Consider the following 16,888-nt stretch of genomic DNA (forward strand, 5'->3'; position numbering starts at 1 on the left):
ACCAACCCAAGCGACGCCACTGGGTACAGGCTGTTATATCTACATAAGTCTTTATTTGTTTTATGTTAGCTGTATTCTACTCCCACGACCTTTAAATCAATCTGCGAGACGAATTATGTTTCCCCCAAAAATATCAAAGCCCTTCTTAAGCCTGCACAACAAATTGCGTGCATCTACTCAGCCATTTCTCGATACATTCAAGACACATATGTTAACACTAAAAATATCGTTTTTCAACAAACTTTATCGCTTTTCTGCATTATTCTCACGACTCTTAATCCGCACAACGAATTGCGTGAAATCTACCCTCAAGGGATACATATGCAAACACTAAAAATATTGTCTTTAATTAGTTTACCAGCATTTTTCACACGACTCGACTCGAATCGTATTCCCTCAAAAACCCTTTTAAAGCTGCGTAACTAATTGTGTGAAAACCATTTCTCGATACACTCAAGGGTCAAAGTATTAAAGTCTTAAGATATTGTTTTACTTAACTCGAGTTCCCCCCTATTTTATCACGAACTATGATTGGTCCAAATTGTTACGCCTATTAAATATATACTGATGTTAAACATATGGAACGTCACTTGCGATCGAACCGTCTGACTTACAACCGAACCGTCTCTTACTAATCACTGACTTACAATTGAACCGTCTAACTAGTGACTCGCGATTAGACGACTTAACTAGTAAACTACTAACTAGTAACGTGTAATACTAACTAATCTCGTGTATACTTACTACTATTAAAGAAGATAATCATCTTATAAAATAAAGTGAGTTTTATTTACGGAGTAGCGTTCCGCAAAAACGCTTGGTGGCAGCGGAAATATTAATAACAACAAAATACACATCACCCACGAATGTAACAAGGCATAATATACAATAAATAATAATATAATTCTTTGAAGCAGTACAAAGAACTCACCACCAAATTACCAAAATTATTGGGACATACGTACAGTGTAATTTGATTCTATTATAAAACAGACTGATAACAGCGTCAAAATCACGCGCTATTTCAGTATGATTTTATTGCAAGCCTATAAATTCCGGCACCGGAAACCGTACACTTCTCGAAAAGGATAATAAAGTTAAGATAGAATGTATTACAGGGCATTTATACCTAGCAGCTTCATATCGAAAAGGTTTTACGACCAGCATACTGTCGAGATTTATTAGAAGGGACCGCGACACCGTCGCATGCGGAAGAGCACTCGAATAAACACGACATATAATAATCATCAATATATATTATATTGACTCGTTAAGTTAAAACCAGTTGGTTTCGGGGTGGGAAAATCAATTTGGTTTGAAAATGATCGACAATTTCGCGCAAAAAATGGGTTAACGATCGAATTTTTACGATTCCGAAACCGAAAACGGCTATCGGTGGCTAACCGTCATATAATCAAATAAAATTCGAAGGTTCGCCGTTTCCCGCGGTATTATAAAGTGTTAAAAAATGGCGATAAAAGGACGATATTCGCGATTCGACGTCAACGGAGCGTGAACTTCACTCATTTTATCGCAAAATCGTAAATTATTACTGAGTCGGAAAAGCGGATGAGTTTTCCATTGAACGGCGAAAACGTAGAAAGTAGACATAGAAGTGACCGCGCGAATTTCTGAAACATATTATTGCAAAAAAAAAAAAACACTAATTTATTAGAATTGTAAATATATATACATATAAAAACAAATCGAGAAAATTCATTTTTATTCCATCAACTTATAAATACATATAGCCAGCAGTATGGCTCGGCGTTTATGTTTAGCACCGATACTGAGCGTACTAATGTATTATACATATAATACATATGTATAATACATATTTATAATACATACGTAAAATGTGTATGTGTGTATATAGCCATCAGTATGGCTCGGTGGTTGTGTTTATGTTTAGCACCGAGAGGTTACCGGGTTCGATCCCGTGCTAATATTTAATACTGCTGGTCAAACTTGGATATTTGTGACTCGAAATCAATCATTTCTTGTCAGAGTTGAAACAGTTCCTCCAACAAATCGGCAAAAATTATCCTACCCGCTGTCACAATTATCAAAATTTGATTTATGTGCAATATGTAAAAATGTACGTACAAGTCTAAATCCATACATGTCTCTATGGATTACTTAATGAATTGTTTATTTTGTGTTCTTCAGCCTCACGAAATACATCGATTTATGTAATATAAATTAATTGTCCAGGAAGGCGCATTGCGGTCTACCTGCTAGGCCTTCTTGGTATATATCTGTAAAATAAAATATAAATTAAGCATTGTATAAGAATAGTTTTTGCTAAGAATAATTTTACTATAATTTTTTTCAATTATATTGATTGCAATTGCTTTAAAACATGTACATATTTACGCTGTTGTAACATATTGTATACAAATTTTCAAAAGCTATAAATTTTATCTGAAGTTTTATAAGAAAAATTATTTCATAAAGCGCTGCGTCGTGACGCAGCCTAGTGCCTTCGGACATTTACAGTTGAAGTATATGTATCTTCAAGTTGTAATATATTTAAAAATTTTAATTCGAAAACAAAATGTAAATATATATTATATTATGCAAAAAAATAGTTTTTTATAAATTAAATTGAGTTAAAAACATTATGAACTTTCATAAGATCATTATTATATATTATTATTACAAATATTACGAATAATACAATTTGTATTGGTAAAAGTCGGGATTGTCGACAGGGAGGAGACTGGCTAACCGTCGGTCGCCATTAAGGGTGGAGCCACTCTGCTCTCGTCGGAGTTCTGCAGTACTGCCGTTCCGTGATTAAAATGGAAATTTAATATTGAAATTTAAAACACATTTACCGATATAATTATTACGTTTACCAACCACTTTTTTGAGTGGTTGGTAAACGTAATAATTATTGCCTATTGCGCACAGTGTATAATTATTATACGTACCTATACAGTTTACCAACAACAAGACATTTGTTTTTAAGTACAAGGTTTTGCGATAAAAATGTTTTCTACCTGTAGTTGGGTAGGTCATTGAAACTACATACTTTCAATAATATTTAATCTTCGTCCCTTACTTAATCTCAAAGAAACCGCTAAGTACCTTTTTTTTTGATGTTCAAAGAAATATACGCCTTTTACCTAAGATAGTTTAGATATATACATTTATTTTGATCTTTCATAGAAATTTGAAATTCACAATTGTTAATTTTGAGGAAAAAGACATAAATTAAAGAAAACCTTAAAAAGCCGGTTGATCGAAAAATGGTCAAAAGGCCGGTTTTTCGGTTTCGGTTTAAACCGGCTTGGAAGCCCTACTTCGACCGTAACATATGTATAGTTTGTATGTATGTAAATTTAATATAATATACGGTATAAGACACTAAATCCGAACACAATTAAAATGTGTAAATAATACACGTATTGAAATTTATTAAATACAAATTAATCAAACGGAAGTAAATGAGTAGGTATTGTTTCAGCGCGAACAATGCACGTCAAACGCATGCACATTTTGCATTTGATCACCATATTGTTCATTGCTTACACACAGGACCTTAGCCCCTTTGTATTCTTGAACGGTTGTATGTACAATTTACTCTCGATTATCCGGTTTGCGGATTATTCGTGCTTGAAAAATATTAATTATTTTTTTTAAATTAATTAAATTTTGTTCTTATATGATAATGAAACGCACCGATTGATTGCGATATAAAACATGCGTGTTATTTGAAACAAATGATTGAATTTTTTGTTGCCTTTTTAAATGTATTTTACTATTGCGTCAATTCTTTCAGTCGTTATTGATCATCGAAGAAGTAACAAGTGCGTGTATTCAGAGCAGATTTTTTCGAACATACGTATGTTTAATTACACTGAGCAACAAAAAAAATTACCAGAGCGGAGACTAACCAATCTTTACTAAGTGTGACCCACTGAATTCGAATATGATAATGATTTTTGTTGGTTGGTGATCGTTTACGAGATATGAGCGTTTAAAAAATGCGCAATTTTTCACCGACCAACAAAAATCATTATCATATTCGAATTCAGTGGGTCAAAGTTCGTAAAGATTGGTTAGTCTCCGCTCTGGTAATTCAAAAACGTGATTTTTTGTTGCTCAGTGTTTTTATCAATTATATATACATATTTATTGATAAAAATAATTGATAAAAATATATATATTTTATCAATTATATATATTTTTATCAATTATATATATTATATAATATACGTTGTGTGTGAAATTATTTTCTTTGCTATTTACTCGAAAATATTTCAGATGTGCATACTTGTTCGAAATATAGTTAACCAAAAAAATAAGTTAGAGATTCTGATAATTCTGCAGGTCCTTCGAAAGGAAATAGTATGAAAATGTCAAGATACGAAGATTTGGTTGCAACTATACTCATATATTTAAATCAAAAATGAGCAAAAGAAATACCAATTAGCGGTCAAATGTGTGTGGAAACAGCCAAGTTTTTCCATGAAAAATTAGGACTAGTAGACAACTTCAATGCTTCGTCTGTCTGTTTGACTAGATATTTTTTTATATTTTGGCAACGGTAGTACTAACTATAGGTACTAACGGCCACACATCTGCTTAACTATAAGCGTTTTTCTTAATAAATAATGAGTATTAAAATTATGAAACAAAAATTTGTGTTGTTAATATGATATACTCGAAATCAAGTCAAAATTTGATGATTTGGATTATACGTGTTTTTCAATTATCCGTGCCCCCCCCTAGCATTAGCCCGGATAATCGAGAGTGTACTGTATATGTAATATGCGCTTATGAGATGAAAAGACATGCAGGCTATTAATTCACATACCTCGTAGAAGAAAAAGTTATCAATGGCAGCGTTCGTCGCGTTTAACGCTTCATTTTGTTCAGTGGTCCAAGAGTGGTTGAGGGCGGACATGTTGCCGTCAAAAGCTTCACCTCCACCACCACGTGTCGCCACTGTCGACGAGAGGAGCGCCCTCGGTGTTGGTGGACTCTCAGCAAAAGCTTCGACCAAATTCTCTGGCGATATCATTTTGCCTCTTATTTTATGCAAAAATGTTTAATTGCTTCATTATTTTTTCGATTTGAATTTTCCTGTAGACGACGCTCTTCAATGACATCCTTGTTATTAAAAGTCTGAAAACAAAACAAAAAAAAAATCGTTGTTTTATTACGATATTTACGCTTAGAATACAAAGAAAACGTCTTTTGTTTTCTATTTCGTTTTGTTTGATTTAATTAATTAATTTCTATATCATTCGTACATATTTTGCAATACTTCATTCCAGGTATTTTACCCGTGGTTTATATAATAATTAAAACACAAACACATGATCCTTTGAATCTTAGCTATTCAAAGGATTGTTTGTCAAACGTTATTTATAAAAAAGTATGCATTGAATCAAAATAGCCAATTAAAAACATGGTTTTGTTTCATTGTTCATAAAAATTCCAACAAATCACCGAATATATAGGTACACTAGTTGTTTTACCCGGCTTCGCTCAGTATTTGTAATATAAATAGCATAAACATAGCGAATTTAATAGTAAATTTTCATTTGATTTTTTTATTAAATTTATTTGAATCGAAAAAAATAAATATTCAACCAATCGAATCGTCATAGAAACTGACTTGTTTTCGATTTCCAACCAACTATAGTTACAAACTTACAAAGTCTCTTTCGAAATTATATATTATACCAGAATCCGGCGGCTCCCCCCCGGGGGGCCTTCGCCTCCGGCGCTCCCCAGGCCTTCGCCCCCCGTCCCCCGACTTGTTTTCGAAGTTCCCAACCATTTTCCAACCAACAATATTTACTTACATACAAAGTCTCTTTAGAAATTATATATTAGATACATATGTATGTATATGTTTTATTAAAATTTGATTTCGATGGTAAAAATACGAACCGTCATATTTGAAAGTGGCATAAGTCCACTTTACTTCATTTCGAGAAATATTTCGCAAAACATCAAATATAATATTTTGCGTTTAACAATATTTAACAACACTGCTGGCCTGTAATACGTTTATTCTGCTATTCCGAGATTCTCGAAATATCAAATTAAAAGAAATGGTAACAATGTTTGCGAATTAAGTCCAACAGAAATAGTGTTTTTGGAACTGAAAATTGAAATTCAAATTAAATGGCTCATATTATTAAATTATTATTCAATTACCTTAATAGTTTATTGTAATTTAATTGGATTTTTGTCGAGTTAGTTTATGTAAGTAGCACTTAATTAACGTAAATTTCGGTATCAAATAAACTATTGCCACGTACTTTTGACACCAAACTTAAACTAATTTAGTCGACTCTCACCACTTGAGATAACTTCAAGTGTTGCGAACTTGAAATTTCCTTGTCAGACTACGTATAACTTTGCCAATTACTTATAATTCTATCTGTGTATGTATATGTACATACAATATAACGAGTTGATAAATATAACGAACGCGTGAATAAAACTTTCTGATATATCTGAAGTTTTTATATAGTATGTACATTAAGGTACATGGAAAACAACAGCTCGAGTTGGAATAGACGTTCTGTATCATGAGGAATCGGTAAAAAATTATACAAAAATTTAAAAATATATATTTGCACTGCCGCCAGCCAGTTTTCTTATTCAAGCTCCGGGATTATATAGTAGTTTGATTTTTTTTAAAATTCATTTCATTATATAAATGGAATAATTTTACATTAAAAACCTCATGTGGGATATTTGATTGTTTTCGACATAATTACTTGTCTATAAGTGGAACAAGAGTTTTGTCTAACAACAAAATTTTAGAAACCACTCGGGGTGTGAAAGACATACGGAATCGTTATATTTTATTCCCGTTCAACAATTTTAAAACGACATTTTGCAATTCGGATATTCGAGTGGATGTTAGTTGTCGCATTTTTTATTTTGAATGCGACACAAAAAAATACAATATGTATAGAGCAGATTTGTTTTCTTTGGCATGTTTTCGATAAGCAAGTGTATGAGCCATTGGTTGGTTGTCGAGATGAAAAATGGGCGTGCTTGTGGCAAGGGTACGCCTTTGCTTGGAGATCACTGACGCAGACCAAATCATTTCTAGCGAGCGTATTTTACTTTATGACTTTGTGGTATTTTCTGTGAATAAAATATTACACGGATTTGTTAAAGAAATGAATTCGAACGGGCACCCAAAAGAAACTGGAGCTTTAATTATAAAAATTCTATAATATGTACGATAAATACTAATTACCCGTTAACGTAAAATCAACAATGAAAAAAAAACAAAAGAACACATTTTTATGTTCAGTTAAAGTTTATAACAAACTAACTGAACCCGGCATGAATTGAAATGCCACAATAACGCATGCAATTCCCGTTCCCATTCCCAATTTGACTTGACTTGACAATAGAAAGCGGCGAACACTCTTTCAATTATTCAATTTTTTGTTTATTTTACCCTGACAAAGATCGGTTGCAAACAGATTTGAAATTTGAAATTATTTGCAATGAAATGCTACTCATTCCCGTTTTTCCCAATTCCGTTCCTGTTTTTGGCGGATTTTTTTTACAGAAACCATCACACAATAACTCTTGTAAGTTACATCGCAATCGGTTGAATGGTATAGGAAGACATACGTGACAGACAAACAGACAAACATTGATTTTTATATACATATTTAAACTTTCTGAATTGACGATCGCAAAAGTTGGTATAAAATCGAACGTCTTCAGAAAATTTTTTGTGAAAGCAACTTGATGCCTTTTCAAAAACGGTCGAAATTACAACATTTTTACCAAAGAGATTTATTTTTAATTATTTACCATTTAATCTAGATTAACGTTTATAAAATAAGTAACCATTAAAATTTTATAAAATCCACACTTTTTTTTCATTCACCGTTTACCGGTTTATGAAATTTAACGGTAAATTTCAATTTCTAGATAGGACACAATGTTACTGTGTTTTTCATCAAAATGTAGAAAATTTATCCTAATTTGTACGCTTCATCTTTTTGCTATATTTTAATTAAATATTCTGTCAAACGATTACGATGGCTTATTTTCAATTTACGAACTAATCAAGATAGCGAAGAATAATCTTGATAGAAGTGATATGATTAAACTTCCTTTGGGGAATCGCTTCGTAATTCGACAAAATCAATTAAGGTCACAGAACTAATCAAGATTGTTCGTTGCTTTCGTACCATAGTAATTCGAAGACTCATTGTATTATCAAATGATATTATTATTAGGAAAAATCAATTTTTATATGTAATAGAAAAAATCGCAATTAATTTCCACGTGCAAATTTCACATTTCATGTTATGTAAAAATATTGTGAGTGAAAAACGTGCAAATGAAAATGTGACATTGCTTAACGCGTCATCAATTTTGATTACAAAAAGTACTGCGGGGAAAAAATACCACACTCGTACACGAAAATACACAATCATCGGAAAACTCTCGACTGGCAAATCCTCACAAAACCTTTCAATTGAAAATGGAGAGCGAGGGTCTAGCGAGAATCCGGGGACTTATTTCATTTTGTATTTGCGCTTGTACGGCAAAAAAGGAAAAAATAAAAGTGCACATTTTATTTATATAGCACCCCCATTTCCAAAACAATGACACCGAGCGGCACTTTTCCGCACATCCTAAACGAACATCTGCGGCAAATTTCTATCGTAAATATTAGACGTGATTCGTACTCACAATTTCGTAAATGTACATACATACATATGTGTGTAGAATAGAGAGTCACAAATCTATGGAACACAAACATACGTATGTACATACATACATATGTACTACATAACTGCACGTAAGAAATCAAAATACAATAGCATGCACGTTTCAATTTGTCCATTTGAATACACCGAATTATTTATGAAGACATCATACGATGGCTTGTTGTAGAGATATTGTATGTCAATTTTTACATTTGTTTCAAATTTTAAGTGAATGAATTTTTCGTTTGTAGATGCTGGAATAATTCAGGCTTCTCCATTCAAGGTAATCTATGTATACCACATAAATTACCTTGAAAGGAAAATCCAGCATTTACAAACTTAAAATTCGATACAAACTTAAAATTCGTTACAAATTAAAAAATGGACATACAATATTTGTGCGCCAAGCCATCAATATATCTTTAAATAAAGACCGTTCGAAATAGATACATCATATACATAGATCATTTACATGTATATATATATATATATATACATATTTATTTATTTTAAAATTCAGGCCATTGAGGCATTACAGCAATTCCTAATGAGCCACAATGGTCAAAAAATATAACAAAAATAAACAAAATAATTAATAATAATAATATACTAATAATAACGCTATTCATCATATATATATAAAGACGGTAATCTGTGTGTGTGTGTTTGTGTGTGTCCAAACTCTCGCCGAACATAATGAATGAATCGATAAAAATCGATAAATTCATTTTTCGTCGAGTCGACTTTGCCGCGACTCGAACCACTCATCTTAAATAGCCTGAATATAGGTATAAATTGAGCTAATGGTCACGAACATCACGCCAAATCCAATTCTTCGTTTCGCCTTTTTTTTTAAACATTAATTGAAATATTCCTTCTCGCCTTATAAAAATACGTAATTTTAATCATTTCATTTAGCGAGGTTTTGAACCATTTTTTTATATATTTATTTTTAATTAAATTTAAATTTAAATTATTTATATTTTGACGATATTCGAGAAAAAAATTGATTTAATTCACCGCGGGCGCCGGGAATCGAACCTCGAACCCTCTGATCCAAGCGCGATGTGCTCACGAGCCCGCGCCGCACGCACGTAATTTGTTATGTGTAATAATAATATTCAACGTTACGAGGTCAATGAACGTTTGTGTATAATCGGAAAATATTACATTTTGTTAACTGTAATTAACATTTTGTTAACGTTAACTTTAAGAATTGAAAATTATTACAAATAAAGAATTGAAAACTATCTATGAGAGTCTACGAAAATAACAGTTTTTTAGGTTTATACGATTATATAATAATTTTATACCCATGCGATGATGTTTCATCGGGCTATTCACTAGTATTCATATAATAGCGCTATTCTGTGTGTGTGTCTGTGTGCGATTATTATAATAGTCGTTTCTATTCGAGATAAATATGTACGTCACAGTTAAAACACTGCCAACAAAATGTAAGAATATAATAACGAATCAAGAAAAAACCTGTATATATTACAGTTTCCTACCAATGTTTACTCCAGGAAAATAGTCTCAGAGCATTTAGCGCCATCTATTGAAAATTAATTTTTCTATTTCTGTTTTATATTATATATGTATATGTATACGTAGGTAGGTAGATAGTTTTTATTTATAATACACCCGATTAAATTTTCATCGGATCTCTCACTATATTTCAGGCTAGAAATTGCTTGCGGTTACGCCATATAAAAAATACATAACAGTAATTCGATTTAGCGCGGTTATGAACCATTTTTTTTTCATATTATACAATTAAATATAAATATTAAATTAATTATATTTTAAATGTATTTGAAAAAAATACGACCGACAGAATGCAGTACAGTACAGATTTCTTTTAATTTTTCGACACATTTAAATTTAAAATTACCGACGCATTTAAATTTTTAACAATTCCACTCACGCACATGCTCGCGAAAGATATAGAGCGTCTTTAATTACACTGAGCAACAAAAAATGACGTTTTTGAGTTATCAGAGCGGAGACTAACCAACCTTTACCAAGTTTGACCCATTGAATTCGAATATGTAAAATATGAGACAATTAATTATAATTATTTTAAAGCAATGAAATATCACAATAAATAGGAAAAACATCTGACTATTGATTCCAATACTCACTCTGAGCACAGCAATACTAGATTTTGAGTTAAAGACTGCAAAAGCCAAAAAACTGTAAAAATTGCGAATTTTTTAAACGCTCATATCTCGTAAACGATCACTAACCAACAAAAATCATTATCCAATTCGAATTCAGTGGATCACACTTAGTAAAGATTGGTTAGTCTCCGCTCTGGTAATTTTTTTTTTTGCTCAGTGTTATTGAATGCAGTGTGATGGCATGCTATGCAACTATTCACAGACACAACACAAGCGCATTTAACAGACCTATAATATAAATTGCTTACGTCACGCCATTTAAAATATACACGGTAATTTGATTTAGCTTGATTTTGAACCGATACTAAGTAACCGATTTCAGTAACCGATACTAAGTTTCAGTTCGATAGGATTAACGGTGTTCAAAAATTCCCCAAAATATACAGACACACACACAGACACACCACACACACACATTTTTTCTAGATCATGAAAGCGTGATCAGTAATCGATTCTGAGTTAGAATCAGTCAAAATCTCGAGTTCGAATTTTCGCATGATCACAAAACTTCATCTATTGTTATTACGTACATAGACAAAGTAAAAAATTTAATTACAGAATTTGCGACTTTAAAGGCGAGGAAAAATAACATTTAATTTATGTGAGTTAATTATCGATTTATTTTAATAAAAAAATACTAAGGGGGGGCCTTTTTCTAACATTTGCAAGCTAACCCAAATTTTCTAGTTACACCACTTGATTGATATATGCATATTTACTAATCGTACATTTTCTTATTCAGTGGGAAAAATAAAGTATAAATTTTAAGTTTCAATGAAGTCAAAAGTTTTCATCGGTGTAGCAATAAATTAAAGAAAGATATACATACGTTTAACGTAAAAATATAAAGATTTTGTTGCAACAAATTTTTGTATTTTCGTATAGTTGAATAGTTGAACTTTAATAATTGCTTACAATCATGGCGGATTCGAACGGAGGTCTACTTTAAAAACGTCGTGAAGTTTTTAATTTGATTTTCTACACATAATTTCTACAACAGTAATTATATTTTTGGAAAATTTCTAATGTAATATACATATTATAGCATAACTTTTGTAGTAATATTTGATTGAAAATTTATTGATTAGACCACAATTCACCTCCAATCTTTAAGTCAAAAACGCACCAAGTACAAATCTATTTCGTTGAAAAACACGAGACACAAGTTTGATCAAGTATGATGAACATATGACACGACCAAATGAAATTTTATCAACAGTACGTAAAAGTATAAATATTCAATAATATAAAACGATGATATTTTAATAGTTTTCGGAAGATTGGCAGATCTAGTCTAGTCTAAGCAGATCTGCAAAGGAAGGACTGATACGTTTTTAAACTTTTTATTCATTTTAATTTTAAATCAGTTGTATAATACATATTATAAATAGGTGTATTTGTAGAATTGATCTACATATATACATTAGCTTGAGGTTTAAATGAAAATCATGAATCTTGCAAGAGGTTCAACAATAAAAGGTAAAACGTCGTTTTATGGAAGTCACGTATGTAAGTAATGAAATAGTTTCTATCCTTGGACGAATCCGACGAGATTAAAACGTATCTATAGAAAATACTCAAAAACTCTAACATGATTAATGTATAGAAATGCACACATTACCTACAATTCAGAATTATATTAGAACATACATATATAATGAAGAATACGCTCTAATATATGTATATATGTTTGTAGGTAGATCTGTTTATACAAAAAAACTATTTCGAAGTATTAAAAAATAACTATTCCGAAGTATAAGAGCATTAACCCAAATAAATTATTCAATTTGATAAATGCGTTCACTTGTCGAAAGTGCATTTGTAAAAATAAAGTTTGTGCATGATCTGTGACTGTGTCAAATGTTTTAAATTAATCGAATATGTGTGTGTATGTATGTATGCGAGATTGAATTGGACCATCGTTCTTCTCGCGACAAAAAATGCGTTTACAAATACGACGCATTGGTCGAGACGAAGAATTCGGATAAATTTATTTTTGGCGCTGAAAGTATTTTAAAAACTTAATTTTTTATTCAATGGAACTGCGAAATGAAAAATGTCTCTTGTGCGACCGATGAATTATTCGCATGCTGCATTGCAATATATTTTTAGTTAATGCAAAGTACATAATGTATTATATTATAGTAGTATCTTGATTTTTCTTTCAATGAATGGTCAATTTAGAGTGTGCACATTTTTCATTCTGATATATTGTTAAACATTTTAGAAAGGGTATTTTTTGGTAAGAAAATCTTTTGGTTGTTGATGAAGATGGAATTAAAAATGGAAAAATAAATCATTTGATAAGTGGCTGAACATTTAGCGCTACCAATCTACAGTTTTGTCAGTGTAATCTCAAAATTCTATTTAAGAATTTTTCGTTCAACAAAATATTATCAGAGATAAGTTTAAAAATTTGTTCCTAATATTGAGTGCATACTTGATATCATTTCATTAGATGATGAAGTAGTAGTAGTAGTAATAATATACATGTCCGGTAGTAAAGAAGAAGAAATAAAGAGACATGAAATTATGATGGAGTGCATTTGGACGAATGACTGTTGTTTTTAAATCAAAAATACTATGCCTGAAGAAAAAGATCTTCGATCAATGCGTTTTACCAGTGATAACGTATGAATGTGTAACTTGGACATCGAACGCCAAGATGCTACACAAAGTTCAATGCACTCAACGAAGTATGGATCGCTGTATGCTCGGCATAACGATGAAAGACAGGAAGAGGAACACGTGGATGAGAAGTAAGACAAGGGTAGTGGACATGGTGGATATAGTAAAGATATTGAAATGGCAATGGTGAACGTGGCTAGAGTAATGGACAAAAGAAGTTCTAGAATGATACCCGAGAGAATACAAAAGGGTAAAAGGAAGACCGCAGGGAAGCTGGGTAGACGAAATTAGGAAAATGTGTGGGGTGAGATGGATGAGAGTTGCGCAAAACAGAGACGAGTGGAAGCGTGTTGAAGAGGCCTTCATCCACCAGTTTACGTCTCTAATTGAGCTATCATTCGCATCCGTATTCTATATTTAGCAATTTATCAGGCAATAAAATTCCCTGGGAATGGGCAGCAGCGATAAAAGTCACATTTGTTCTAAAACTTTGTCACTATCATGCGTGTGTTCGTTTGTAATTTGAAATATTTACTCTGTACACAAATCTCAGAAAATGTTCATTGTAACTGTGGACTTTCGAAAGTAAAATGAAAATGTTCATTGTATATATATATATATATATATATATATATATATATATATATATATATATATATATATATATATATATATACAGATTTATTTATGATTTATAGAAAGGACGGAAATGTTACATTTTCATATAATTTTCAATTCAAAAATATTTATAAATATAAGAAATTCGCTAAATTTCCCATTATTACTTAAGCCGAACAACCTAACTCTCGTCGAGTTTCCGCACGCTTGGTTAATCTCTGATGAAAGTCTTAATGTAAACGTGCAAGCTAAGTGGCAGGCTTTAGCGTCGTCTTCTCACGAATTATTTTTAATATGTCTCCCTAGAAGGTGCCATGACAACATTCGAGCAAAAAGAATATACAGTGTACTCTCGATTATCTGGGTGCGGATTATCCGTGCTTGAAATTAATTATTTTTTTCTTTTAATTTAATTATTATTGAAAGATAATACCCGATGATGAGTAGATTTGGAGCATTAGTTGATCAGTATGAAATTTATAATTTCTATTCCACGTAAAAAAATTGTCTGATCCGTTGAGCAGTTTGGGAAATAAATGAATCCAAAAAATTTAAAAAAAGAGGATACCTATAACGGGAGGTACGATTACAAGTGAACTTATACATTTGAAAAAGAATTATCGATAAAAAATTCAGTAACCAATACTAAGTTTCAGTTCGATAAGACTAACGGTGTTACGCTTAAACTTTTAGATATAAAATTTCAGTTTAATAAACCAAAAGGTTTCTGATAAAAACATAAAAAACCTCGATTTTCTAGAGTAAAAGTATTGCTTCCGGTTCAGATATAAATATTAAAAAAATATAAAGTTATAAAGATTATTATTTCTATTACATGTAAAAAAATTATAGTCCGATTCAGTAAGCGGCTTGGGAGATAATTGAATTCAAAGACTTAAAAAAAAGAGGACACCTATAAGGAGAGGTACCATTTCCGGTCAACTTAAAATTTGAAAAATTTTACGTCGTATTGATAAAAATTTCAGTAACCGATTCTAAGTTTCAGTTCGATACGACTAACGGTATTCAAAAAATTCCCAAAATTCACAGACACACAGAAACACACGCACATTTTTTATAGATCATGAAAACATGACCAGTCAGATCAAATCAGTCAAAATCTTGAGTTCGAATTTTTGCATTATCACAACACTTCATATATTGTTACTACGTAGGTACTTAGATAAAATAAAAATGGTCGATACATCCATCAAGAATATTATTATATCGAAAAGGGCACAAAAATCGACTCGAATTAAAACGCAATTCGATAAGATTAAATTCCGGTGTTTCAATCAAAATGTGTTATTCAAACTACAATACACATGTACATACATATAATATATAATAGTGCGTATGGATTTTAATGGATTTGATTTTGCGTTTTATTTCCATAAATATGTATATATATGTATATATAAATATGTATATATATATATATATGTATATATAAATATGTATATATATGTATATATGTATATATATGTATATATATGTATATATATGTATATATATATATATATATATATATATATATATATATATATATATATATATATATATATATAAATATATATATATATATATATATATATATATATATATATATATATATATATATATATATATATATATATATATAAATATATATATATATATATATATATATATATATATATATATATATATATATATATAATATATATATATATATATATATATATATATATATATATATATATATATATATATATATATATATATATATATATTATATACATATGTATGTATGTACATACATGCAAATGTACAGTTGAATATATTTGAATAATACCTGACACTCGGATGAGATTTTCGTAACCGCAAGACATTCACCTTTTACTAGTCGATTGAATTTGAATAAAAAATATACAAACGTATGTGTGTATTATTAACTAATATTTAAAAGCAAATTTATTTTTTATGTAATATTATAAATTTTAGTTAATACTCTTTTTATTCTTTAAATATAATAATATTATGGTTTGGACACCACCAATTATTTTTATTTTAACTAATTTTACGTTTGAAACATCTGCCAAAACAAAAGAAGAATTTAACGTTAATTCGTTTGGTGCATGTCATCAGTCATTTTAAAAGTTTTATCACAAATTGAACATTTCACAAAGTATTTAACCAGATAAAATAATAGTATTGATATTTATCATCCAGTCCCTGAAAAACGCGAATTATTAATAATGTGTTTGAATATTTCGCTAAGCTTAAAATAGAAAATGCGTTCGAGAAACTCTTGAAGACACATGTTTGCGATAAAACTGTTACAAAGTAAAGATAAAAAAGTAATGGAAAGTTAATGGAATCTCGCACGAATAATTTTCTCAAACAAAATATATTATAAATCTTTGGGCTACGAGATCGAATCAATTCCTCCTTTACCTATGCATCAATAACAGAGTTTGAAATATGTAAATTGTAAATATTATATATGTATACATATTGTATGTATGTACATAGTTTCGCGAACGGTAATATTGAAAAATTTATTGTTCAAGTAGATTACGCTGATACTCGGGAAAATACTCGACAAATACATTTCGATGAATTCTGTTATTGTGTGATTCACAAATTGCCAATTTATTGACCACAGTTACGACTCAAGTGTAAATATAAGCATACCCAGATAAAATCGAAAACCTATACTTTCCAAACTGGGAAATGATAATAGTGTGCCATATAACG

General features: G+C 30.6%; 1 protein-coding gene across 1 annotated transcript in view; it reads right to left on the reverse strand.

The window, feature by feature from the left end:
- Positions 1-16,888, reverse strand: part of CCAP-R (Crustacean cardioactive peptide receptor) — a 129,052-nt gene that overhangs the window by 64,868 nt on the left and 47,296 nt on the right. The window contains exon 2 of the mRNA XM_077446292.1: positions 4,826-5,136. Within this exon, the coding sequence (XP_077302418.1) occupies positions 4,826-5,032 (207 nt within the window). The 5' untranslated portion in view covers positions 5,033-5,136. The remainder of the gene's footprint in view (positions 1-4,825; positions 5,137-16,888) is intronic.

The sequence above is a fragment of the Arctopsyche grandis genome, chromosome 1, assembly GCF_051622035.1.
Source record: "Arctopsyche grandis isolate Sample6627 chromosome 1, ASM5162203v2, whole genome shotgun sequence".
Lineage (NCBI taxonomy): Eukaryota > Metazoa > Arthropoda > Insecta > Trichoptera > Hydropsychidae > Arctopsyche > Arctopsyche grandis.